Source organism: Balaenoptera physalus (genome assembly GCF_965194825.1).
Source record: "Balaenoptera physalus genome assembly, chromosome: 6".
Taxonomy (NCBI): Eukaryota; Metazoa; Chordata; class Mammalia; order Artiodactyla; family Balaenopteridae; genus Balaenoptera; species Balaenoptera physalus.
Window position 1 is genome coordinate 134,123,685 of NC_138885.1, and position 21,666 is coordinate 134,145,350.

Genomic DNA, 21,666 nt, shown 5'->3' on the forward strand with positions numbered 1-21,666 from the left:
TGTATTCAGCGGGGTAGCCCCTGCCTGCAGTTCGGGGCTCTGCACGCTGACGGCTCTCTTCCCTCTCCTTGGTTCCAGGTATGTTCAGACAGATGAGCTGACTGCTGTCTGTGAAAGGACCCACTGGTGACCCTGGTGGGCAGCTGGTGGATGGGTGGGTATGCTAGTTCCTGCTCGCCAAGGGAGTAAGTCTAGGGATGACCCTTTACCTTCTTTATGCGTATTTACGCTTGTAAGCACATATATCCGTTTGATGACAGTTTTCAGCAATCTGACGTTTCCTCAAATGGAACTGATGGGGAAGACACTGGAATCTGTAGAAAAGTTCCACCTGACATCTTAGATGTAAGACAACAAGACCATTTGGGAGGAAGAGAGTCATTTTGCACCCTGTCCTGGGTGTCTTGGGTATCTTTGTTTGAACTCACTCCTTTAGGCAAAGACTGAGAGCAGGGGTGCCCCCTTCAACCAGACTACCTAGTAACTGAGCACCTGGCAGGTAATGGTCTGAAATGAGAACTAACCCACTAGCTTATAGAGACCCTGCCGTCCTGGGCGTTTAGTGATAACTCTGCGGATACACACAGCCCCAGGACATGGCACTGACTAGATTCACTTTGGTTTTCCAGAAACACAGTCTCTCTCTGTCTCTATCTCTCTGTCTCTGTCTTTGTCTCTTTTATTTTCTAATCAGTTCACAACAGTATTCAGTTTCCAAGAAATTAAGTAGTAGTAATAGTGGTGGTAGTAATCATCATCATCGCTGGGATAGAAGATAGTCGTGGAAGGAAATATTTGTGCTGCTTATAAAAAGATCACATGTGGAATGTTTCTGGAGACCAGGGCTTAGCAGTATCAAGGGCGGGACGGCTGTGGATTCCTGTTCTGTGCCGGTTCTCATCCACAGTAGAGGCTGCCTGGAGGGCTGTGTTGAGAAAGCTCAAGGCTCACCCTTGCAAGTGCCGTAGAGGGTGGCGAAGTGGGAGCCCGCCCGCCAAGTGGGTGCCACCCCTGGTTTAAGTCTTGGCTTAAAAGCGAAACATGGCTGTTTGCACAAACCTTCTTCTTTTCTTAACCAGGAGCAAAGTGAGTAATCCTTCCCTTCTTTGATTTCTCCAGTAGAAACTCTAATCCAGGTTTGAATTGCCTTCCTCTGCCTGTGCCCACATCTTAATTTCCAAAATAGAAGAATCCAGAGGGGCAGGCCCCGCGTGGTGTTCTCCTTTATGCTTCCCTGTATCCAAAGTAGCAGTTTACACTTACCATGCGTACAGGAAGACGATTTGTACTGATTTGGTGTCTGATGAGATCTCCTTATGAGCGTGCTATTTCTAATCACCTTTACCGTGTGGTGCAAGGCATGTGGTTACCATAATAGGATTGGAGCCCTGCAGACAACGTGGATGCAAATTTGGGTTTTACTCCTCACTGGCCATGTTACCTTGCACAATGATTTAATCTCCATGAAACCTTTTACCGTTCACGTCGATGGTTATATCATACAGTTATGTGTTCATTTGTCCAACAGCATTTTTTTGAACACTTGTTGTGTGCCAGGTTATAGGAAACAAAAACGAGCAAGACGAGAATGGTCTCTCGCCTGGTTCAGCTGCAGCTACAGGAGCCCAGGAGCCAACAGGGAGGGTCAGAGGTGATCTGGGCAGGCAGAAACAGAATGTGAACCACAGATACAATCGCACCCCTCTTTCGCTATTCATATTAGAAAGAGTAAATAAGAACGAGTGAAATGAAATTTAATAATGTTTTGTTTAACTGAGCCTATCCCCAATTAAATCGTGTCAGCATGTAACCAATTCAACAAGTTGCCCTTTTTTCCTGCTAAGCCTTCACAGTCTGGTGTGTGGCTTTGGTTTACACCTACAGCAGGTCTCAGACCTGAGGACAGGTGGGGTCCTCACTTGTCACCTGGGGCTCGTGGTGAGACTCTGCTGGGCAGAGCAGGCCCAGAGCTGGGGGCACTTAAGCTGACTAGGAGACGCCAGCTGAGGAGGTGGGAGAGGCAGGGGGAGGGGCGCCACAGTTGGTGACAACTCTCGCCAGTTGGGCAGTGGTGCCCGGTCTGGGCATGACGGGGAGCCTGAACACGGTGGGAAGGAACTACCTGGGGGACCCTGGGAGGGCTGTCCACAGCTGCGGGTGACTTTCTGGGGGCAGAGTGTAACCTGGAGAGAAACCAGGTCTCTGCAGTGGCAGCATCTGAGGCAGGTGGGCGAGCAGTTGGCAGACAGGTAGGAGAGAAACGAGAAGGAAGCGAGAACAGAGTGTATCCCAAGGAGAACACGTTTAGAAGTGTTGGTTAGGGGAGAAAAGACAAATCTCCCCTGCAGAAGACCAATACCGAGCTGATGGAGATGTAAAATCTACTCACAGCTCCCCTGATGTCTCACACCAGGTAACTTTCAGGTCCCACACACACCCTGCTCGCACGCACGCGAACAGTCGCCCTGGCGGGTATCGCACGGGGGCTGGTGCCTGGGTTTAGGGATCATTTGCTTGAATAAAGAAGCCGCCGCAGGTTTTTTATTGTTGCTTGTCCAGGAATTCCTCTCTGCCATGTTCGCACACACACGTTCGCAGGTGTCGCCCCACAGTTTGTACTTGGGGCAATGCCCCCCATCGCACAAAGGGGCCCCTCCATCCTTGGCCTCACGCTGTCACCCGGCTGGACGCCGGGGTGTCCTGGCTTCCGAGGCGGGGGGATTGGATTCAGTTTGATTTTCTTCAGTAAAAGAAGTCCCACCGGCTCCGAGCGAGTGGAGTCCATCTCCAGCCCGCAGTTCTGTTCGTGGTTCTCGCCTCCAGCGGTGGTCTGGGCGGGAGGACAGGTCAGGACCGGGATGGTGGTGGAGTAGCCCTGCTCCGCCGCGCGCCCGCTGGGCCCCCGGACGGCAGTCGGTGTTGAGGGGTGGCCACAGCGATGTCACCAGGCTGCTGCTAGGGCAGGGCTCTCATCCCAGCTGCCGAAACCCTGGCGGCAGAAAGAGGCAGGGTAAGAGGGAAGAAAAACGAAGGGATCAAGAGGTGATATTAACTAGAAAAATCAAGAAGGATCTGTCCATCCTGGTGGGAATGGTTTTCTTCTTCGTTTCCTTTCTTTTCGTTCGACGAGGGGGGTGGTTTTGGTTGTTGTTTTAAATTATCCCAATATATAGCAGCCTCATTGTTTTGTTTTTCTGCCCCTGCTTAGAATTCATTTGATTTGTGTTGGGACTTCATAATTCAGCCAGACCTAACGTGAAGTACACATCTCTTCAGCGTTCCTCAGGGTTAACGTGCTTTTTTAAAAAGGGGGGAAAAAAACCAACAAACTTTTTTCCCTTCCCCATCATTGTTCTCTGTCTCGTTATTCAGTTGACACGGAATTAAATTGGATTCTGTGTCCATCATTATTAAAATGTGAAGTGTGTCGGTCACAAAGCATCCATTCCGGGGCAGTTGGCTGAATAATTCTTTTCTTTATTATCCCAAATTACTGCTGAGCTCTGGAGAGGGGAGCAGTTTAGCCAATTATTGCCATTTGAGCTGGATTTGTGGGTGATTAGCTCCTGGTCGAATCCAGTCCCGGCTGGCGCTTTGAAGCCGCGCCGTGTGATTTTCTCAGCGGTGAGGTAGAAATCGACGCCGCTAATGACAGGAAGGTCGCGCGGGTGAGCTGACCCGCGCGTGGTGCAGGCTTGGGTTTCGCAAATAGGGCATCCACAATAACAAGTGTGTCACTAACCCCGCCGTGCATAATCGAGGCTTTATAGGATTGCCGGAGATGCTGACAGCTCAATTAAAGTGGAACCCTTTGTACCCTACAACCTGGCAGAATGACAGAAATATTACTAACCAGAAAGGGGAGGGCATCGCGAGGGAGCTGGTTAGAGATCCAGAATCCTCACTGGTCCCTTGGCCTCCTCCCCCAACTCCCTCCACAGGCTGGAGCAGAGCTTCCATTTGTGGTATAATAGATCCTCTGGATGGGGGGCTAGGGATGCAGATATTACTATTCCAAAAAAAGAGCTCAGCTAAGAGGGGCTTCCTGCTATTTCTATGGAAACACTCTAAACTAGGTGGAAAGTTAAAATGGTGGAGTCGTGGCAGAGCTTGCAGGTTCTGGTCGAATTGGTCCGTCTCCTTTTACCAACACTGACATCCAAGCCTCACGTGTATGAATTTGCTAGAATTTTTCTGTTTGAGGAGCATCTGGGGAAACCATTTAATAGGAATTTTCTTCTTGCATATAATGAGCGGTTGTTACTGATTTTCTTCTTTTACTTAAGAGTATTTTTCTACGTCTAGAACCACAGGCTGTTTTGATCCATGGTATATATAGTCTTGTCATTTTTGTCCCACTTGCTTTTTCCTGTTAAACCTATAATAGGTGGGTCCCTCATCCCTATGTGATTCAATGGCATTTTAATTGAGTGGCGGGTTGTTACACCCTCCCTGCTCTTTTATTTTTGGTTTTAGGTTTTCGATGGATTGCTCTGCTATTTGGAGACATTCTGGATTTTGGGAGATAGTTTAGAACCAGGAACATCTGTAAATCGGGGTGATTATTTAGGACTCACCGTATGCCAGCTCCGGCGGACCTGGCGCCCCAGAATTCCCAGTCTGTTGGGGTGTGCTGTGTTTGAGGTGCCTGGTGGATACTCAGGGAACACGTCCTACTGGGGAGGCAAAGTGAGACTCGAGCGAGCAGGGAGTTGAGAGCTGAAGATTCCGTGTGACGTGGGGACCTGCAGGGCATTCGTGGTGAGGTCCGGGCTGTACCACCTGCTGTGCTGGGTGCTGGTGGATGAGACCATTTCTGTGTCCTACAGCAGCTTACAACCTGTTTGTGCACCGTTGTACTAGTCTTTCAGGGCTGCCGTAACAAAGTACTGTTACAGAACCAAACCTGGGTCCCCTTGCCCGCAGTAAAGCCAGTCTCCTGGCGCCGGGTTGTGGTGAAGGGAAGGGCAGCGTTTATTGCAGGGCACCAAGCACGGAGTGCAGGCAGCTAGTGCTCAAACGGCCTGAATTCACCGATGGCTTTCAGGGACAGGTTTTTAAAGACGGGGTGAGGGAGGGGGGTTGGAGGGTGTGTGATCAGCTCACGGACACTCTTCTGATTGGCTGGTGGTGAGGTCATCGGGAGTCAACATCATCAGCCTTCTGGTTCCAACCCGTCTGGGGTCTCCGTGCTTGTGGGCAGCATGCAGTTAACTTCTCCCGCCTGGTGTGGGTTTCAGTATCTGCAAAACAGCTCAAAGGATAAGACTCAGAATATTATCTGTAGCCCTTGAGGAGGAACTAAAGGTCCTTGACTTTGTTTAATGGCTAAACTATTATTTTGTCTTGCTTGACTGTTTTCTTCCTGCATTTTCTCACTTCTCTGATTAAATTTATTCAAAACCTTTATTAAAGTTTTTCTACAGACAAGGGGCAGGTGGAGGACATGTGGGGCGGGAGGGCATCTGTCCCGGGAAGGCCCCACAGGGTCCTGCTCGGTTACAGTTCCACAGACTGGGAGCCTTAAAAACAGGCATTTATTTTCTCACAGTCCTGAAGCCTGGAAGTCTGAGATCAAGGTGACGTCCTTCTTTGGAGGCCTCTTGCCTTGGTTTGTGGTTGGCCATCTTCTCCCTGTGTCTTCACATCATTTTCCCTCCGTGTGTGTCTGTGTCCGAATCTCTTCCTATAAGGACATCAGTCATTCTGGGTTAGGGCCCATCCTAAAGGCCTCGTTAGCCATAGGTTCTTTAAAGGCCCTGTATCTCCAAATGCAGTCACATTCTGAGGTCCTGGGGGTTAGGACTTCACAATAAAAATTTAGGGGGGGATATAATTCAGCCCAGAACAACCATTATTCTAAGGGTCCAGGTGATGCCTGTTTCAGCAGAGGTTATGGAAGCCCAGAGCCCAGCTTCCATAGAGTGCTAGAGTGTAAGGGGGTCTTCAGCAGGAGTAAGAGGAGGATACAAGATGGGAACTTGGGGGAAAAGAACAAAATTTGCCAATTTTAAATTAAGGCAGTTGGGACTTCCCTGGTGGCGCAGTGGTTAAGAATCCGCCTGCCAATGCAGGGGACACGGGTTCAAGCCCTGGTCCAGGAAGATCCCACATGCCGTGGAGCAGCTAAGCCCCTGCGCCACAACTACTGAGCCTGCGCTCTAGAGCCCGCGAGCCACAGCTACTGAGCCCGCATGCCTAGAGCCCATGCTCTGCAACAAGAGAAGCCACGGCAATGAGAAGCCCGTGAACCGCAATGAAGAGTAGCCCCCGCTCGCCGCAACTAGAGAAAGCCCGCGCGCAGCAACGAAGATCCAACGCAGCCAAAAATAAATAAATAAAATAAATAAATTTATTTTTAAAAAATAGAGTAAATTAAGTCAGTGGCCGCCAGTTGCTTCTTCATGGTTCCATATCCTATAGCAGGGCTCAGCAACCTTCTTCTGTTAAGGGCCGGATAGCTAGTATTTTAGGCTTTGCAAGTCACACGGTCGGTCTTTCCTGCAACTCCTGAGCTGTACTGGGTGAAAGCAGCCCTATGTAAGAATGGACATGGCTGCGTTCCGATGAAACTTTATTTACAAAAAGAGGCAGAAGATGAGATTTGGCCCACAGGCCAGACTTTGGCAGCCCCAGTGCTGCAGGATTCCCAGCGCTAACAGTCTCTGTAGGGTGCACTGGCGTTGAGATTCCTGTTGAAATGGGGGTGAGCCCGGCGCTCAGGATTATGCATCCAACACTCCTAACAGGGAGTTTGCTAATGTCGTCTCGGTCCCACGTGTAAGTGATGGAGGGATGTGCGGGGAGGCGGGCACAGACTTCACCCCCTGCAACAGACACTTCTGGGCGTGAATCTCCACTCCTTTGGGTCCAGGCATGCTCTTGGTAAAGTGTGTATTTGTTATCTGCAAGGGACAGCTTAGCATAATGAGAGAGCAGGAACAGGATGGAGAGATAAGTTTCGTTCTGGAAGAGTGGGCTATCGGGGGAGACACAGCGGGGAGTGATGTCCAGCTGGAGGGGCTTCTGCAGGAGCCCCTGACAGGGGAGAAGAATGTCCCTGTCCCTTGTATGGTCGTTCGACTCCTGTGCTTCCCCAGTTTCTAATGTGAAATGTACCACTCACCCAAATGCCCTTTCCTAGTTTGTTTTTTTTTCTTTAAGTCAACAAAGCGTAAGTAAACCACAAGTATAATACATGTGACAGGAAAAATCTTGATGGGAATAAAAGTACTAAATGCAAATGTGAAAATTGAATGATTGGTGATCTTACTCTTTGGATCTCAGGTAAAGATGCCAGCTTTTCTCTGCGATGTTTTAGAAATTCCATAGAAAACCTTTAACTGCTATCATGAGAATCTACTCAAAAGTACTAAGAATGCGAATCATAAAGTCACGGAGGCACCCTTAACAGGTGTTCATTGTAGAACCAAAGAAGGACTCAAACCGCACTTCTTTTTTAGAAGCAGAAATACTAAACATTTCTGAACTTGTGTGGATGGTTTCAAACCCTGGAAAAACTATCGTCTTTTTGAACTTGGTAATTAGGAAGCTATTGGCACCCCCTCAAGTGCAGCAGGATAATTCAATTTATATCACTGCTGAATCACACATGGCCTCTCCTTTGCTTTCAGTCAGATGCATGCATGGCCTCCAGTGGCTGTTAAAGCAGATGAGAAATGCTGCCTCAGAGCAAAGATCAGTGCTTCGTGGATGTGTCTGTCGATGGTCTGATCTTTCCGTGGCGCAGCCTCCGTTGCCTCGTAGGACCCTGGCTGTTAAATGTTCCCCCGGTGTCGTGATGATCTCTGTGCTCACAGACGCCAACGCCACTGGTCCCTGCAACTCAAAACAAAGACTGATTTGCCTGCTTTAGACCCCCAGTCTCTAATGCAATCAGTAAATCTTTGTTGGCAAATAATTGCTATCGAACAGAGTTTTAATATATATTTATGAGTGGTGTTTTATCACAGCTTGGGGCTGCAGCGGGCACTGAGTGATGGACCTTAGATAGCACTTACATTCATTACATTAACTTTGTAAGTTATTTAAAGCCTGTACACTTAACATTGCTTTTGGCTTTCAATGACCGCTTGGGACTACGCAGAGAATGCACATGACTAATAAAGAGATTGCAGCCAAAAGACAGTTCTACTCTTTGCTCCACCATAGACAGAGTTCCCTGAGCCAAAAAAGCAAGAAATGCCTGCCTAGAATCTGATGTTTTGGTTGTAGATCATTAAAAATCAGTCTTTCTGATGCATCAGTAAATGAATGAGGTGGTAGCAATTAGATCAACGTTTGCCATTTCTAAGTAAGAGAAGAGGAATATTTGAGATGTCACAAAGCCCTTAAATTTCTTACTATGCAAACTAGTAAGAGATGTTAAAGCTTTGAAATTGGTCTGGAGGGTGAAATGATTCACAAGGAGGTGGTGTAGCTTCCGGTTATGAGGATAGACTATTGCTCCCGGCTCTTCCCACTGCATTGGTTATCTGTTGCTGGTAATTAACCCAAATCATAGTGGTTTAAAACAGTAACCATTTTATTATTGCTCATGACTCTGTGGGTCTGGAATTTGGAGCAGGGATGTTGGGGACAGCTCGTTTCAGCTCCACAAAATGCCTTCTAGGGCTGGGGCATACAAGATGATTTCTTCAGTCACATCTGTTGCCTCAGCAGACGTGGCTCATACGGCTGGGGGTTGACGCCAGCAGGTCAACGACCATCGTGTATCCGAGACCCCAACTCTCCTCCATGTAGTCTCAGGGTCTCTCCCTTTTCACTGTCTCCCTAGAAAAGTGGTCCAATTTCTTACAAGGAAGCTAGGGCTCCCAAGGGCACAAAAACAGGAGCTTCTAGGCCTTCTTCAGGCTTCGGCCAGAACAATAGCGTCATTCCCACCACATTCTACTAGTTAAATTGAGTCTGAGGGCCTGGGATGACAGAGTGAGCTGAGTTTTTGAGGGTCATCTTTGGAGACTAGCTACTTCAATCTGCCCTCCCACGTGCAAAGTACCCTAACCCTGTCCCCAGATTCACAAAGTCTCATTCCATCATGGCATCTGGCTCAGCCTTGAATCCAAGATTGTCATCTACATCAGGTGCACATGTAGATGAGGCACCTGGGATATGACCTTTCCATCTGAAGACCAGGTACTCAAGGGACAAGTTATCGTACACATAAACACACACGCACGCACACACACAGTGCTGACACCGGCACAGGAGAACCACAGCAGGTACCTCATTCCAAAAAGGAGGAGAGGAACAGAACACCTGTAGATATTACTGGTCCACAGCACAGGGTGTGTTCTGCTTCCAGGGGTATCCTCCTTGGCCCTGGGCTCTGCTATCTGAGTCAACCTTCCTTCTCCATAAGAAATGGCCTGTGTACAGCTACATAGCTTTCTCAGCCTGAACTTGGGTTGAAAGCCCAGGGCCTCTTTTCATTTTGAACCTTCTCTGTGCTTTTTATTTTATTTCATTTTATTCTTTAAATGAATTTATTTATTTATTTATTTTTGGTTGCTTTGGGTCTTTGTTGCTGCGTGCGGGCTTTCCCTAGTTGCGGTGAGCAGGGGCTACTCTTCGTTGCGGTGCATGGGCTTCTCATTGCTGTGGCTTCTCTTTGTTGCGGAGCACAGGCTCTAGGTGCACGGGCTTCAGTAGTTGTGGCATGCGGGCTCAGTAGTTCTGGCTCACGGGCTCTAGAGCGCAGGCTCAGTAGTTGTGGCTCATGGGCTTAGTTGCTCTGTGGCATGTGGGATCTTCCCAGACCAGGGCTTGAACCCGAGTCCCCTGCATTGGCAGGTGGATTCTTAACCACTGCGCCACCAGGGAAGTCCCCTTTGTGCTTTTTAGTCCAAAGTGGTGTAATTCCTTTAAAAACCTTGTGGGTGTCCTTTGTATCAAATTACAAATTTTTTCCATTAGGCAAAAGCCAATCCACAGGTTCCTGTCTTTAATCCATAGGTCTTCTGGTAATGGGAAGGGTCTACCTTAAATCCTTCTGAGTTCTCAAGAAGGGGTTCTGACTGCCACACTCTTGGTGGGGTCTTTATTCTGAGATCACATCTCCTGCCATTCCCTGGATTCGATCTTTGTTCTGAGGCCAGTTCTTACTCTCAGAGTTTTCCACTGCAGGAGAAGCTGGGATTGAGAAACAGTTTTTCTCGTGGTCTGGTCCAGTGAGGTTTTTAAATCAGAAATATTTTTTCTAATTCTGCTTGAAAACTACCTTGATCTCCTCTCCCTCCTCCCAGACTCATCAGAGCTCATCAGATAAGTTAGCGTGTTTGGCATTCTGCTGGGAAATCTTAGCCACATCCATCCAGGGGTTCACTACACATCCTGGCTGTGCTGCGTGTTCCCACAGGGAGCAGGTCTGCTAACTGTCCGTCCTGCCAGCGCACAAGTCGCACCCCTTTCTCCAACCTCAGGGAGCATTTTCCTCACGGTCCTTCCAGCTGTTCAGTCCCTGCCAGCCTCAGCCAGCTGCCTGGTTCCAAGCCAGTGACACGTGTTTTTGATTTTTGTTACAGCAATGCAGGATGCTAGTTGTGTTTTTCTAGTCTATTTTTGCCTAATACTCTACCCCAAACCCTAATGATTTGAAAAAACTATTATTATTTCTTGTAATTCTGTGGTTCAGGACTGTGGACAGAGCACAGCATGGCTTCCTGGTCAGAGCTCCCCGAAGCAGAAGCTGCCAGGATTTCTTAAGGTTTAAACCCAGCGTAGGTAGCGTCACTTCAGCTGCTACTGTTGGTTAAAGTGAGTCTCAGGCACCCCCGAGTCAGTGTGGGATGATTTACACAGGGACACGAATACCGCGAAGCCTGGTGCATTGGAAGCTGTCTTGAAATCAGCTACCAAGCTGGCTGTGTGAGTTGGGCAAGTTACGTAGCCTCTCTGTGCCTCAGTGGCCTCATCTGTAAAATGGGGATAGTCATAGTCATTACCATCAGGTCGTCATAAGCTTTCAGTGAGTTAATACTTACTTGTAAGGCTCTTAGAGCAGCGTGTGGCTCACAATGAGCCCAATATTGTTCTGAAATAAAAAATTTTAAAAACAGGTGCATAAGCCATGCGAAATTCAAATAAAGCATTAACTGTAATTGACGTCTACACTGGGATAGCTGGTCCACGAGAAACGATCTTAAGCAGGAAATCGTTTCTACATGTACAAAAGTGGCATCTGAAAGATAGACCAAGTATACATTTTGACATTCCGCCGTGCGGTTTTGCCCTGGGTCACACAGAATCAAAGAGACTTAGAATCAGAAGGGCCATTTACACTCGCTGATGGGAGCTGCCCGCCCGTGTGTCTCTGGCAGAGCGCCTTCCGGCCTCTGTCATCTTCTAGCTTGTGGGATCAGGGCTTCGTGTCCTTCAAAAGTTTAAAATGAACTATTTTTAGGGTTTTCCATTTTCCTGGTAGTTAGAGTAGAAATTGTGTAAGTCTGGGATGGCAGAAGCATGGGGGGATCCAGTCTAGGGGCTCAGCCTGCAGTGAGGGGCTGCTGGCATGTTAGAGCATCCTGCTTCGTCGGTAGAAGTCTGTCCTAAAGGGAGGTGATGGGTTCTCTCCCTTCAGCACTTCGGGGGAATGCTGTCTGTGCTCAGAGGAGAGCCCCACCGTGTCTGGAACCTTTTGCTCTGGGAGGAGTCCGGGGCTTGGCTGTGTAGCTATGTGACATCTCATAGGGCCTTTGTGGCAATTGTCCTTGGTCCCTCAAAAGAAGGGCAAGCTGGGGGCAGGCTGCACTCCAGAGTTACAGACGAGGCTCGCCCCCCGGAGGGCAGCGGAGCCCTGCTCAGGCAGCTCTAGGGGTCCAGGCCCATGGGTTCACTGTCCCCAGGGATTCTTGAGCAGGGTGACCCCGGGCAGGGATCAAGCACAAATATTGGTCTAGCAGATTCAGGATGGAATGGTTTGACTTTCAGAGTCTCTTGTGATTCTGAAATTCTGTGATTCCCACTTGATACAAATACTCTCTAAAAATCAGGGTTCAGAATTAATTTAAGAAAAAAAATAGAAGGAAAGCAAAAGGAAACACATCTTTAATCCACAGAAGCTGTTTCCTGAGTCTCCTCATTTGAAGTTCAATTGAGCCTCTGATTGCAAAAGTTCATCCTGCTTGCTGCCTCCCGCGCCCTCGACTCATCAAAGACCTCGTGTCTCATCATGTTTTTCAGGATGGGGCTCTTTTGATTATTTATGGAGAGACCACACAGTTTGCTGGTCTCTCCTAGGGTTTTGGCTGACCTCTTCTGAAGGTTCACACATGTAAGTGCAGAAGTGGACCCTGACGTCCAGAGCTGTGGGCGTTAATCCACAGCCCTGGGCTTTCCTGGGACTCCCCTTCCGGGACGTGCAAGCCTGTGGATGGCTGCTGTCTGGGTGATAGGATGGAGGTCCCACGTGGCCCAGCCGTGGGAGGTCCAGCACCTTGGTCCAGACCCCGCTACCGCCTTCTGCTAACTCTTGGCCGGAGGTCGCAGACACAGAGGTGCCTGCGTCTGGCCTGCAGACGTGTTGGGTTTGGCCTGAACTACACACAGATGGTGTATAACCCGTTGCTGACATTCTAAAGTAAGGAGCCGTCGCATAAAGCTCCAGTTTTTCTTCTTCTCTTGGGTCATCAGGAAATCTGGAAACGCAGACGCAGACCCTGCGTTCCCTGCTCAGTCCGGGGCGCCGTTCCTGGACCGTTGGCTCCGCTGTGCCTCGTTGACCTTCTCCACCCCATCAAGAGGTCTGGCCTTCTCCACTTGCAACAGCCCGACCACCCGCTTCCTGGAATCTTTTAGTAAGCTGGAGATTTGCTTCCATAAATCCTCGTCCCGGTCTCCCCTCTCTCCAGGACACTCAGAGTTTAGGGCATTTTCAGGGTACTCTTAAGATTTAGCCAACAGAAACCCCTACCTCTGGATCCATATACAATGTATTTTCAGGAACAGATGTGAGTTTGTTCGTGTTAGAATGGTGCTTATCTGTTCTTTCACTGCGTGGATATAAAATACCAGACCGAATGCTACTGGTATTTTATATTCCCTTGCAATCCTGGATTCTCAGTGCCCTCTCAAGAGAGGAACCGGACTGGAGGTGCCTGCCAGGATGCTGGGTGACCCGCCGCTCTCAGGTTTGGGATTCGTGCCCTGGGAGGAGGGGCTGGTGCTTCGCGACCGAAGGCTGTAGGCCCGGCAGTGCTGGGGACACTGGTTGGTTTGACCATTGTGGTCATTGCCTACAGGCCAGAACTTAGCAGCCCAGTACAATGGCAGGAATGAAGAGGGCACGGTGGCTGGTCCTGTCACTTCCCATCACTAACGAGCTCCCTTACCTCTGTGGTCAGAGTACATGTCTGTAACGAGGGAGCCGTCGTAACTCTGCTACCCCTGCCCTGCTTCTTACGGGGAGCGAGTGAGAGAGAGGACATGACGACGCTTAGAAACGCATCAGCACCTGCTAGCGCTCAGGCCACTGAAAGAAAAGTGCGCCTTCCCTGGTCCAGCTCTGCCCAGACCAGCAGCTGGGCGACCCCATCTTGCGTGCAACGTGACGTGGGGAGCCAGGCGGCCAATCGGTTCAGTCTCTACTGCAGTCTTGGGGGGGGTGGGCTCTGAGGGGTGGGATAATAAGCCCAGCTGGGGCCAAGGCTGAAGGGCAGAAATACGGTTCCTAGGCCACCAGGGTGTTCAGGTCTGCTGAATGTTGCAGCATTTGAATAGTACATGTAATCAGAGATAATCCTCCGAGGTGAACCACGGAATTTATTTAAGATTGTCAAGATTTGGATTTTTTTTTTTCCAACAAGACATGAAGTTTTCCTAGGACCAAACAAATTGGCCTAATTTAATTTCCCAGAAAACTATGACGTCGTCTCTTCACGTGGCCTCCTGATGAATTTTCCCTTTATTCCCTTAAGAAATAAGTCTTTATACCTTTCACCGGGGAGTGTAGGATTTGCTTCTGAACGTGCCCACCAGCTAGCTGAAAGACTTCTGAACGTCCATCTGCACGGAGCCCCGGGGTGTGACCTGCGGCCTGCATTTCGTTTGAGGCTGGAGGAAAAGCTTTCTGAGGCCCAGGGCAGCGCCCAGCTACCAATGACACGTAGTAACCCCAGCCCCTGGTATTGTTGGAATTCCAGCGAAAATGGATGGCGGTGGGAAAATGTGAGCCTGCAGGAGAACTTGTGTCATGTTTTGTTATGCTGAGTTTTGTTTTGTTTTGTTTTTAATTTTTATTTATTTATTTATTTATATTTTTGTCTGTGTTGGGTCTTCGTTTCTGTGTGAGGGTTTTCTCTAGTTGCGGCAAGCGGGGGCCACTCTTCATCGCGGTGCGCGGGCTTCTCACTATCGCGGCGCGCGGGCCTCTCACTATCGTGGCCTTTCGTTGCGGAGCACAGGCTCCAGACGCGCAGGCTCAGTAGTTGTGGCTCACGGGTCTAGTTGCTTGGCGGCATGTGGGATCTTCCCAGACCAGGGCTCGAACCCGTGTCCCCTGCATTGGCAGGCAGATTCTCAACCACTGCGCCACCAGGGAAGCCCTATGCTGAGTTTTAATATCTTAGAAATCCCAGCAGGGAGGGACATTTCATGATTTTAAGTGTTGCCTTTTCATTATCACTAATTCATTGTCACCAGTGGCGGCCACCCCTCTCCCACTGGTTCTTACTGTGTCCTGGAACTTGTGTCGCCTTGGTTTGTAAGTAAAAGTTTCCTCTGGGCCTGGTTCCCTTTGTCGGTCTCTGTGCCATGTTTGGTTTGTATTGGTTGAGATTCCAAGAAATCAAGGTCTGCAGCTTTATGTCACGTGCTTTCTTTAAGTAAGCACTTGGAAAGAAGTGCTCTTCCAAAGGTTTACTTGTCGGTTGCCTCAGACTTTGAAATGTTTTCTTTCAGCGACAGTAGACATTTGTGGTCGGAGTCCCGAGTTGTCCATTACATTTGTAAAATCTGGTGTAAAAACAATGTCACGATATTGGTAATTAATTGGAACTTAATTCTGTTGCATAAAAAACGCTTACTTGATTTTCTTCTTGTGTTTGGGTTCCTGATCAATAGAATCAGGAGGCGGACGGAGGCTGGTAAAAATTCCCAAGGGGACTCAGGATGCCTCTGCTTCTTTAAGGTGTCGGATTCTATCTCGAACTTACAACTTTCTTTCTGCCTCGATCTGGGTGAATTCACTAGCATTAGTCTTATGCTTTCGCAGTCATAATTATCATCATGTAGGTTTATAAATGGGCAGCAAGAGGAAGAGCAAGGAAGGAGATTCTTCTGTTTTCCTTCTTCTCTGTGAACAAGAGTCAGACGAATCCAGATATGAGAGCTCAAGTTGAAATTGAGTAAGGACGGCGCGAAGCCCCAAAAGGGAAAGAGAAAGTGCAGAGTCAAGGTGTTGGGCCTGGCAGAGCTCAGGGCTGCCTTCGGTTTTCTTTTTAAATTAATTAATTTATTTATTTATTTATTTTTGGCTGTGTTGGGTCTTCGTTTCCGTGCGAGGGCTTTCTCTAGTTGCAGCGAGCGGGGGCCACTCTTCATCGCGGTGCGCGGGCCTCTCACCATCGCGGCCTCTCTTGTTGCGGAGCACAGGCTCCAGACGCGCAGGCTCAGTAGCTGTGGCTCACGGGCCTAGTTACTCTGCGGCATGTGGGATCTTCCCAGACCAGGGCTCGAACCCGTGTCCCCTGCATTAGCAGGCAGACTCTCAACCACTGCGCCACCAGGGAAGCCCCCTGCCTTCGATTTTGTTAACTCAGGAAAACCTACAAACAAGGCGGAAGGTTTGCTGGGAATTGGTAGTTAAAACAAGAATAAATTCTCATCAGTCATCTAAGGAAGACTGGATTAAATATACTTCAGAAGTGTGTTGGTTTCAAGTTTTGAATGGTTTTCAAGAAGCTCTAATGTGATTTCATTAAAAATGGGTTAAAGTAAATTATACACAGTTCATCTATTAAATGCCGTTGCTATGTTTGCAAATGGAATTTCATTTTTAATAAATTAAGATCTGAAATGAAAAACTGTAAAAAAAATGTTCTTATTTGTAAATATCATAAGGTAAGAATATGGTTACTGTCTTATTTTTAGAAAAGGAAATGTAGGTTCCTTTTTAATACCTTTAGGGGCTCCATGTGCTTATAACTTAGTTATAAGAAAAGGTATGATGTAGCACATCAGGATGGTTTGTATTATATTTGTTGAACCAGTGGCATATCTTAGCACTCATTAATGTCACAAAGTTAAGTTCTACACACACATACAAAAGGAAATTGTTCTCCACACACACACAAAAGGACATTGGTTGACTATAAATATATTGTATGAAAAAGAAAGGAGAAAATCAAATTACCAAGCTAAAAATGTGTCATTTCCATTTTAAGATGGCAGAGAGAAAACGAAAGTTTAACAATTTAAAAATTACCTATGTGCCTACTCTTTTTTTAAAAACTGGACACCGGACTTTATAATTTATATTTATTAATTTCTGTCTGCCTCCTTTTTCCTTACAGGGCATGCTGCTGAAGCGAAGTGGCAAATCACTGAACAAAGAATGGAAAAAGAAATACGTCACCCTGTGTGACAATGGTGTGCTGACCTATCATCCAAGTTTACACGTGAGTGTTGCTCCTTCGGAGAAATTAGCAGGTGTTGGGCTGTGAGGGGCAGAGGGGGTCCCAGCACAGTCAAACCTTTCAGCTCTGTTGGAGGTTAAAGTAGTATTTAAATGAGAGTAAAAATTTTAAGTGAGAGTAAAAAGACAGGAGCAAGTAGTAAAAGAGAAAGGAGAAAAAAAAAGAGATCTGTCTGAACATCTAGACTAGGGAACCCAGGGTCAGCTTGAGCAGCTGAGAGCAAAAACAAGAATTAAATGCAATTCATGAGTCAGTTTTTATTGTCCGATAAGAACACATACCAGTTTGTGAGGCAAGTTCGTTTTCTCTGTGTAATAATTTCTCTTATACTGGTGATTTTTATAAGATAGATTAAAAGACAATTAATTTCATTATTGGGGGGAAAGTAGACATTCCACCCACGGTGAGCTCTTCTAGAAAGCTTAGGTAAAACCTGAAGATGGGGTGTAATGACTATTCCGGAACAACACATTCCATGAATCCTGCGTGATGTTTATCTGCCTTGATGTAGACAAATGCGTAGATTAGAATATATAGTACTAGCTGGTTGTTTGATTATATCACAGTGTTAAGCTTTTCATTTTAAATACTTATAAAAAATTGCACAGTGATTGGCAAGAAGTTAGAAATAAACATACGGAAGAAGATGAAAATCCCCAAATACCCACTGGAAAACATGACTGCTCACATTTCGGGGTGTATATTCCCAGCCATTTCTATACTCTGTGCTTTCTCCTTCCACAAGCATGCAGTACCCCTGTGCACATGGCATGTGGCCTGCTCTCCTAGACGACGCCAGATCATAGGCACCTTCCCATGTCAGCAAATGCATGCCACCATTTTAAATAGTTCTATAACATTCATTCTGCACATGTGCCCTAATTGACTTAACAGTATCTCCAGAACAGACATTTGGCAAGTAAATTTACATGTTGAATGATTTTTGCTGTTGTAAGTAACTCTAATCAGGTTCCTCTTTTGACACTTCTGTGCCCTCATCCATTTCCCGCAGATTCCTAGCCGTAGCCTTCCTGAGTTGAACAGTGTGTGCTTTTATGGGCTTTGGGCATGTAGTGCCAAATTCCTGGGAAGACGGTATCAGTTCATCTCCTCTGGCTTTTTCCCCTGTGCTCTCAGGGACATTTCCCTTTTTAAAAAACCTTTCCAATAGGATGGGTAACAAATGGTACCCTCGCTGTGTAATTTGCTTGCTGGGGTGAATTGCCCTTTTCCCTCTTGTCTTTCAGCAGTGGCTTCACCTTTCTGAACCGTGTTAAAAAGCATGTGTTTCTTTAGGTGTCTCTGGTGTGTTTCTCCTGTTGATGGAATGCTTCCCATGCTTCACCATTAAGTAGACTTTTGGGATATATACTCCTTCTTTTACAGAGGAAATTCCTTTGTGCTTGATTTATTTGGGGTTATTTGGGAAGTAGAGTCAGGCTGCTTCTCCAGTGACCTCCAAATCAGAGACTTAATACCATCCCATGAGACCTGCCTGTGACAGTCCTGTCCCCCTCCAGGTCTTTGGGGTTCTCTCCGCAAAGCTGCCCCATCAACAAGGAGGCTGCCCTTTCCCTGGCGTAGTTCTTCCAAAGACCCCGTCAGAGAGCAAAGCCTGATTATTGACCCCTTTGCTTTATGTTACTTAGAGGGAGACGTGCAATCACCATCTTCTTGCTGGGGAGTAAAAAAGTGAGATCTGATTGACGATGCATCTGAAGTCACCTTACGCTCACCTGCTAAGCTCAGGTGCCATCAGAGGGGCATTTGCTCCTTCTTGCCAAGGGGGAAAGATGGTAACAACAAAAGATGGTACTGGAACATTCCTGTCGGAGGGCTGATGCCCACTTACTTTTCATCTCAACCTCTTGGTGATACAATCACCATCGGTTCTTCAAAAATTCTCCCACACAGTCTGCGTCTTGTGATGGTCCTCAATGCCATCTTTTTTTTTTTTATCCTATGTATGCATGGATATTATTGGAATCCAGAAAAGGAGCACAGTGGGGCTTTGTTATGTAATTGTAGGGCAAGCAAGAGCCAATGTCATTTTAAAGTGCATTTCAGTTAATGCCAGTCTCTTGGGAACTGGAATTATGGATGCAGGTACACAGTTCCCTGAGGGAGTGGCTCAATCTAGAAGTGGGTTTGAATTACTAGAGCATGAAAGGATGGCATGACCTTCATTGTAATCCTTCACTGATTTTGTCTGTACAGCTAAGCTTTGGGTGAAGGTTTAGAGGGCAGTGAGTTTCAGGTATATTCTCTGGCAGGTACCTGGAATGGATCTGTTCTTGTCTAAGTTGTTGGGAGCTACATATCCCCAGCAGCTGAGTTAGACTGGCATTCTTTGGTTCCAGATGGGAGGAGGTATTCAAGGGGATGTCCAAGGGCAGAATGCTGACTTTCCTTAATAAGAAATTTGGGAGCATGCAGATGTGTTGCTAATTCAAGTCCCAAAGTTCTGCATCATGGAGAATGGCCCCATTATTTGAGTCTGGAAAATTTCAAAAGGTGATAGAACCAAATGGTCTCAAACACTGATCACACTGTATCACTCACTCCCTGGGTTATCTCCAAGATGTATTATGGCAGAAAGACCTCTAAGCTCATTGGCCACTTGTGCTGAGGACCTAAGTGGTTAAATGTTGGGGAAATCTTGCCCAGGTTGGTGGCTTTGGGTTTCAGTACTGTCGGTCATCACCCTCGTACTGGCCACGGAGCAGGGGACCAGCATTGATCTCAAGTAGCAGAGCCTACAGCCTGTTCCTCTCCAGGGAGCCGAGGAAAAGAACTTGGCTAAACAGCCTGACATTTTCAGATAGTTTTCTACAAAGACTGTGTTTGTCCTTGGTGGAATAACTGTGCCAGCTCCTGTGTATCCTCGTAACTTCTGATGATGAGGTAATTTATTTACCAAAAAGGAAACTGGCATGCTTTTTTGAGGGTGGGATTCCAATAAGGTAATGCGCCTGTAATGGGGTGGGGTTGGGCGTCTGAGAGCAATAGGCCTGAGATGCATCAAACGTGTATCATTCAAACAGATGTTAGGTGGGGCCTGTAGCAGCCCCAGCGGCCCCTTCAAAACCAGCATTTACCTGTTGCCGTGTGGCTCTCTTCTTGGTGGGACAGGCGTTTATTTCCTGTGCACACATGCACTGCACACGGACCCCATCAGGCTGGACCCTGACTCCATCACGAGTCACCTTCGACGTGGTGTCCTGATGAACCCAAGTATCTCGGCGGGGTCTTGCACACAAGGAAGACTGGAGCAAGAGTAAACGACCGAATCAAGCTCGCGTGGAAATAGGCCAGCGTGGTGAGGGCCCTGAATTGCTTTATTGCAATCAAAGTGCGTCACCTTCAGAGTACATCACCTGCATCAGAGAGCGTGGTCTGTAAGGCTGGACCCCCTTTGCAGGGGCTGATCTATCTAGACAGCTCCTTTGTTAGCTAGCCAATTTAAAATCCCAGATGACCACCCTGACCAGTACTCCTGGACCGACAGGCAGGCAAGGCCAGGAGTTTATGAGAAGGTACAGAGTTTGCTGCTGGACAGAACTGCCCCACAAGCCTCTCCTTCCCCAGCCTTGCCGTATCACCCCCTCAGCTCCCCTGGGCTGCCAGCGATGCTGGTTTTCTCAGATATTTTCTTGGACAGGATACTCCAGCAGTACTGGGCTCTACCTTTAACTTACTTTGGATGCTGTGGAAGCAGGAGACTGACCATTTCCTTTAAAAAAAAAAAAAAAAAGCACCCACACGACTCTTGTATTTTTTTGTCTTCGTTGGATGCCCTTTAAAAAAAACATCTCCCAGAAGAGGTCATTTCTATTCTTGAGGGAAACAGATACGGTTTCCTTATTACACAGGTGTCTGTGGAAGTGTTTATGTAAAGATCATCCTTTGGACCCGAACCACAAGTTTCAATCCCAGCAGATGTCTCGCACGCGTTGGTGGGTTAGAAAACAGACCCAGCCTTTGGACAAAATAAACTGTCAGTGTGTGGCCCCAGCTGTGTGCTCAGCTTGTGGAATCCTAGCAGGATGACATGCTCTGGCTTCTCAGAAACGGTGGCTTCAGAAACAGGCTGGCAGTCATGAAACTGGGGGGCCTCAGCTTTGCAGCCGGCAGTGGGGTTGGTGTGAGACCAAGTTCACTGAGTGCTTGGAATGGGTCAGCTGCCAGGGGATCTGACGCTGGTCCCCCTGGGTGGCCTGTCCCCGTCAGAGCTCACATGCACAAGATTAATAGAAAGGGACCTCAGGTGGTGTCCCCAGGACATCACTTCCCACTGGTCACCATAGCTTCAGATTTCCCTTTCCTTCTGGCACATCCTTTCACACTCACATCTTCTTCCCAAGCCCTCAAAGTCGGCCCAGTTTGACGGCATCATCCCGGATGTGTCTTTCTGTTTTTCACCCCAAGCCTCATCTCAGCTCCTACACAGATTATTTAGGAGCCCCAAATCCTTGCTCCCTCTGACACACAGCTTGGCCTCATTCTGCCATTTCTGTAGCACAGGCGTCCCTAAGCCTTCCCTGTACCGCAGATAGACGTCATTGAAGGAAGCTTTTTCACCCCAGGCATGTTTCCTGTCGTTGAAAACCTTAAACAGTTCTCTTAGGGAGGAGAGACCTTCTCGGAGCAGTGGAATAGAATCGCCTGTGTGTGGCCAGATCATACGAAGTGATCATCTGGAAATCAGAGGGACAGTGGGCCAAACATTGATCCCACCCAGACGGAGAAAGTTCCCTACAAGTTGATATCAGTGATGCCTCTGGACCCCAGATTTACTCACTCTGTGGTCCATGAAGTCCCAACCCCACCCTTCGCCCACTGCCACCCCTCTTGGCCTGCTTCCGCTCTTCCCCAGAGGCTCAGGGGCCGTCAGCAGTGGCTGGCTTGGGCTCATGGGGTCCCCCTCCCTCCTGCATTGTAGGTAGAGAGGAGGAGATGCAGGCATAGGAGGGAGAAGTGATGGTGGATTTCAACCTAGGTGTTCCTAAAGATC

General features: G+C 47.9%; 1 protein-coding gene across 14 annotated transcripts in view; it reads left to right on the plus strand.

Moving 5' to 3' along the window:
- Nucleotides 1-21,666, plus strand: part of AGAP1 (ArfGAP with GTPase domain, ankyrin repeat and PH domain 1) — a 550,747-nt gene that overhangs the window by 324,447 nt on the left and 204,634 nt on the right. For all 14 annotated transcript variants that reach the window (XM_082466340.1, XM_082466341.1, XM_082466330.1 and 11 more), the window contains exon 10: nt 16,530-16,634. In XM_082466340.1, coding sequence (XP_082322466.1) covers nt 16,530-16,634 — 105 coding nt within the window. The remainder of the gene's footprint in view (nt 1-16,529; nt 16,635-21,666) is intronic.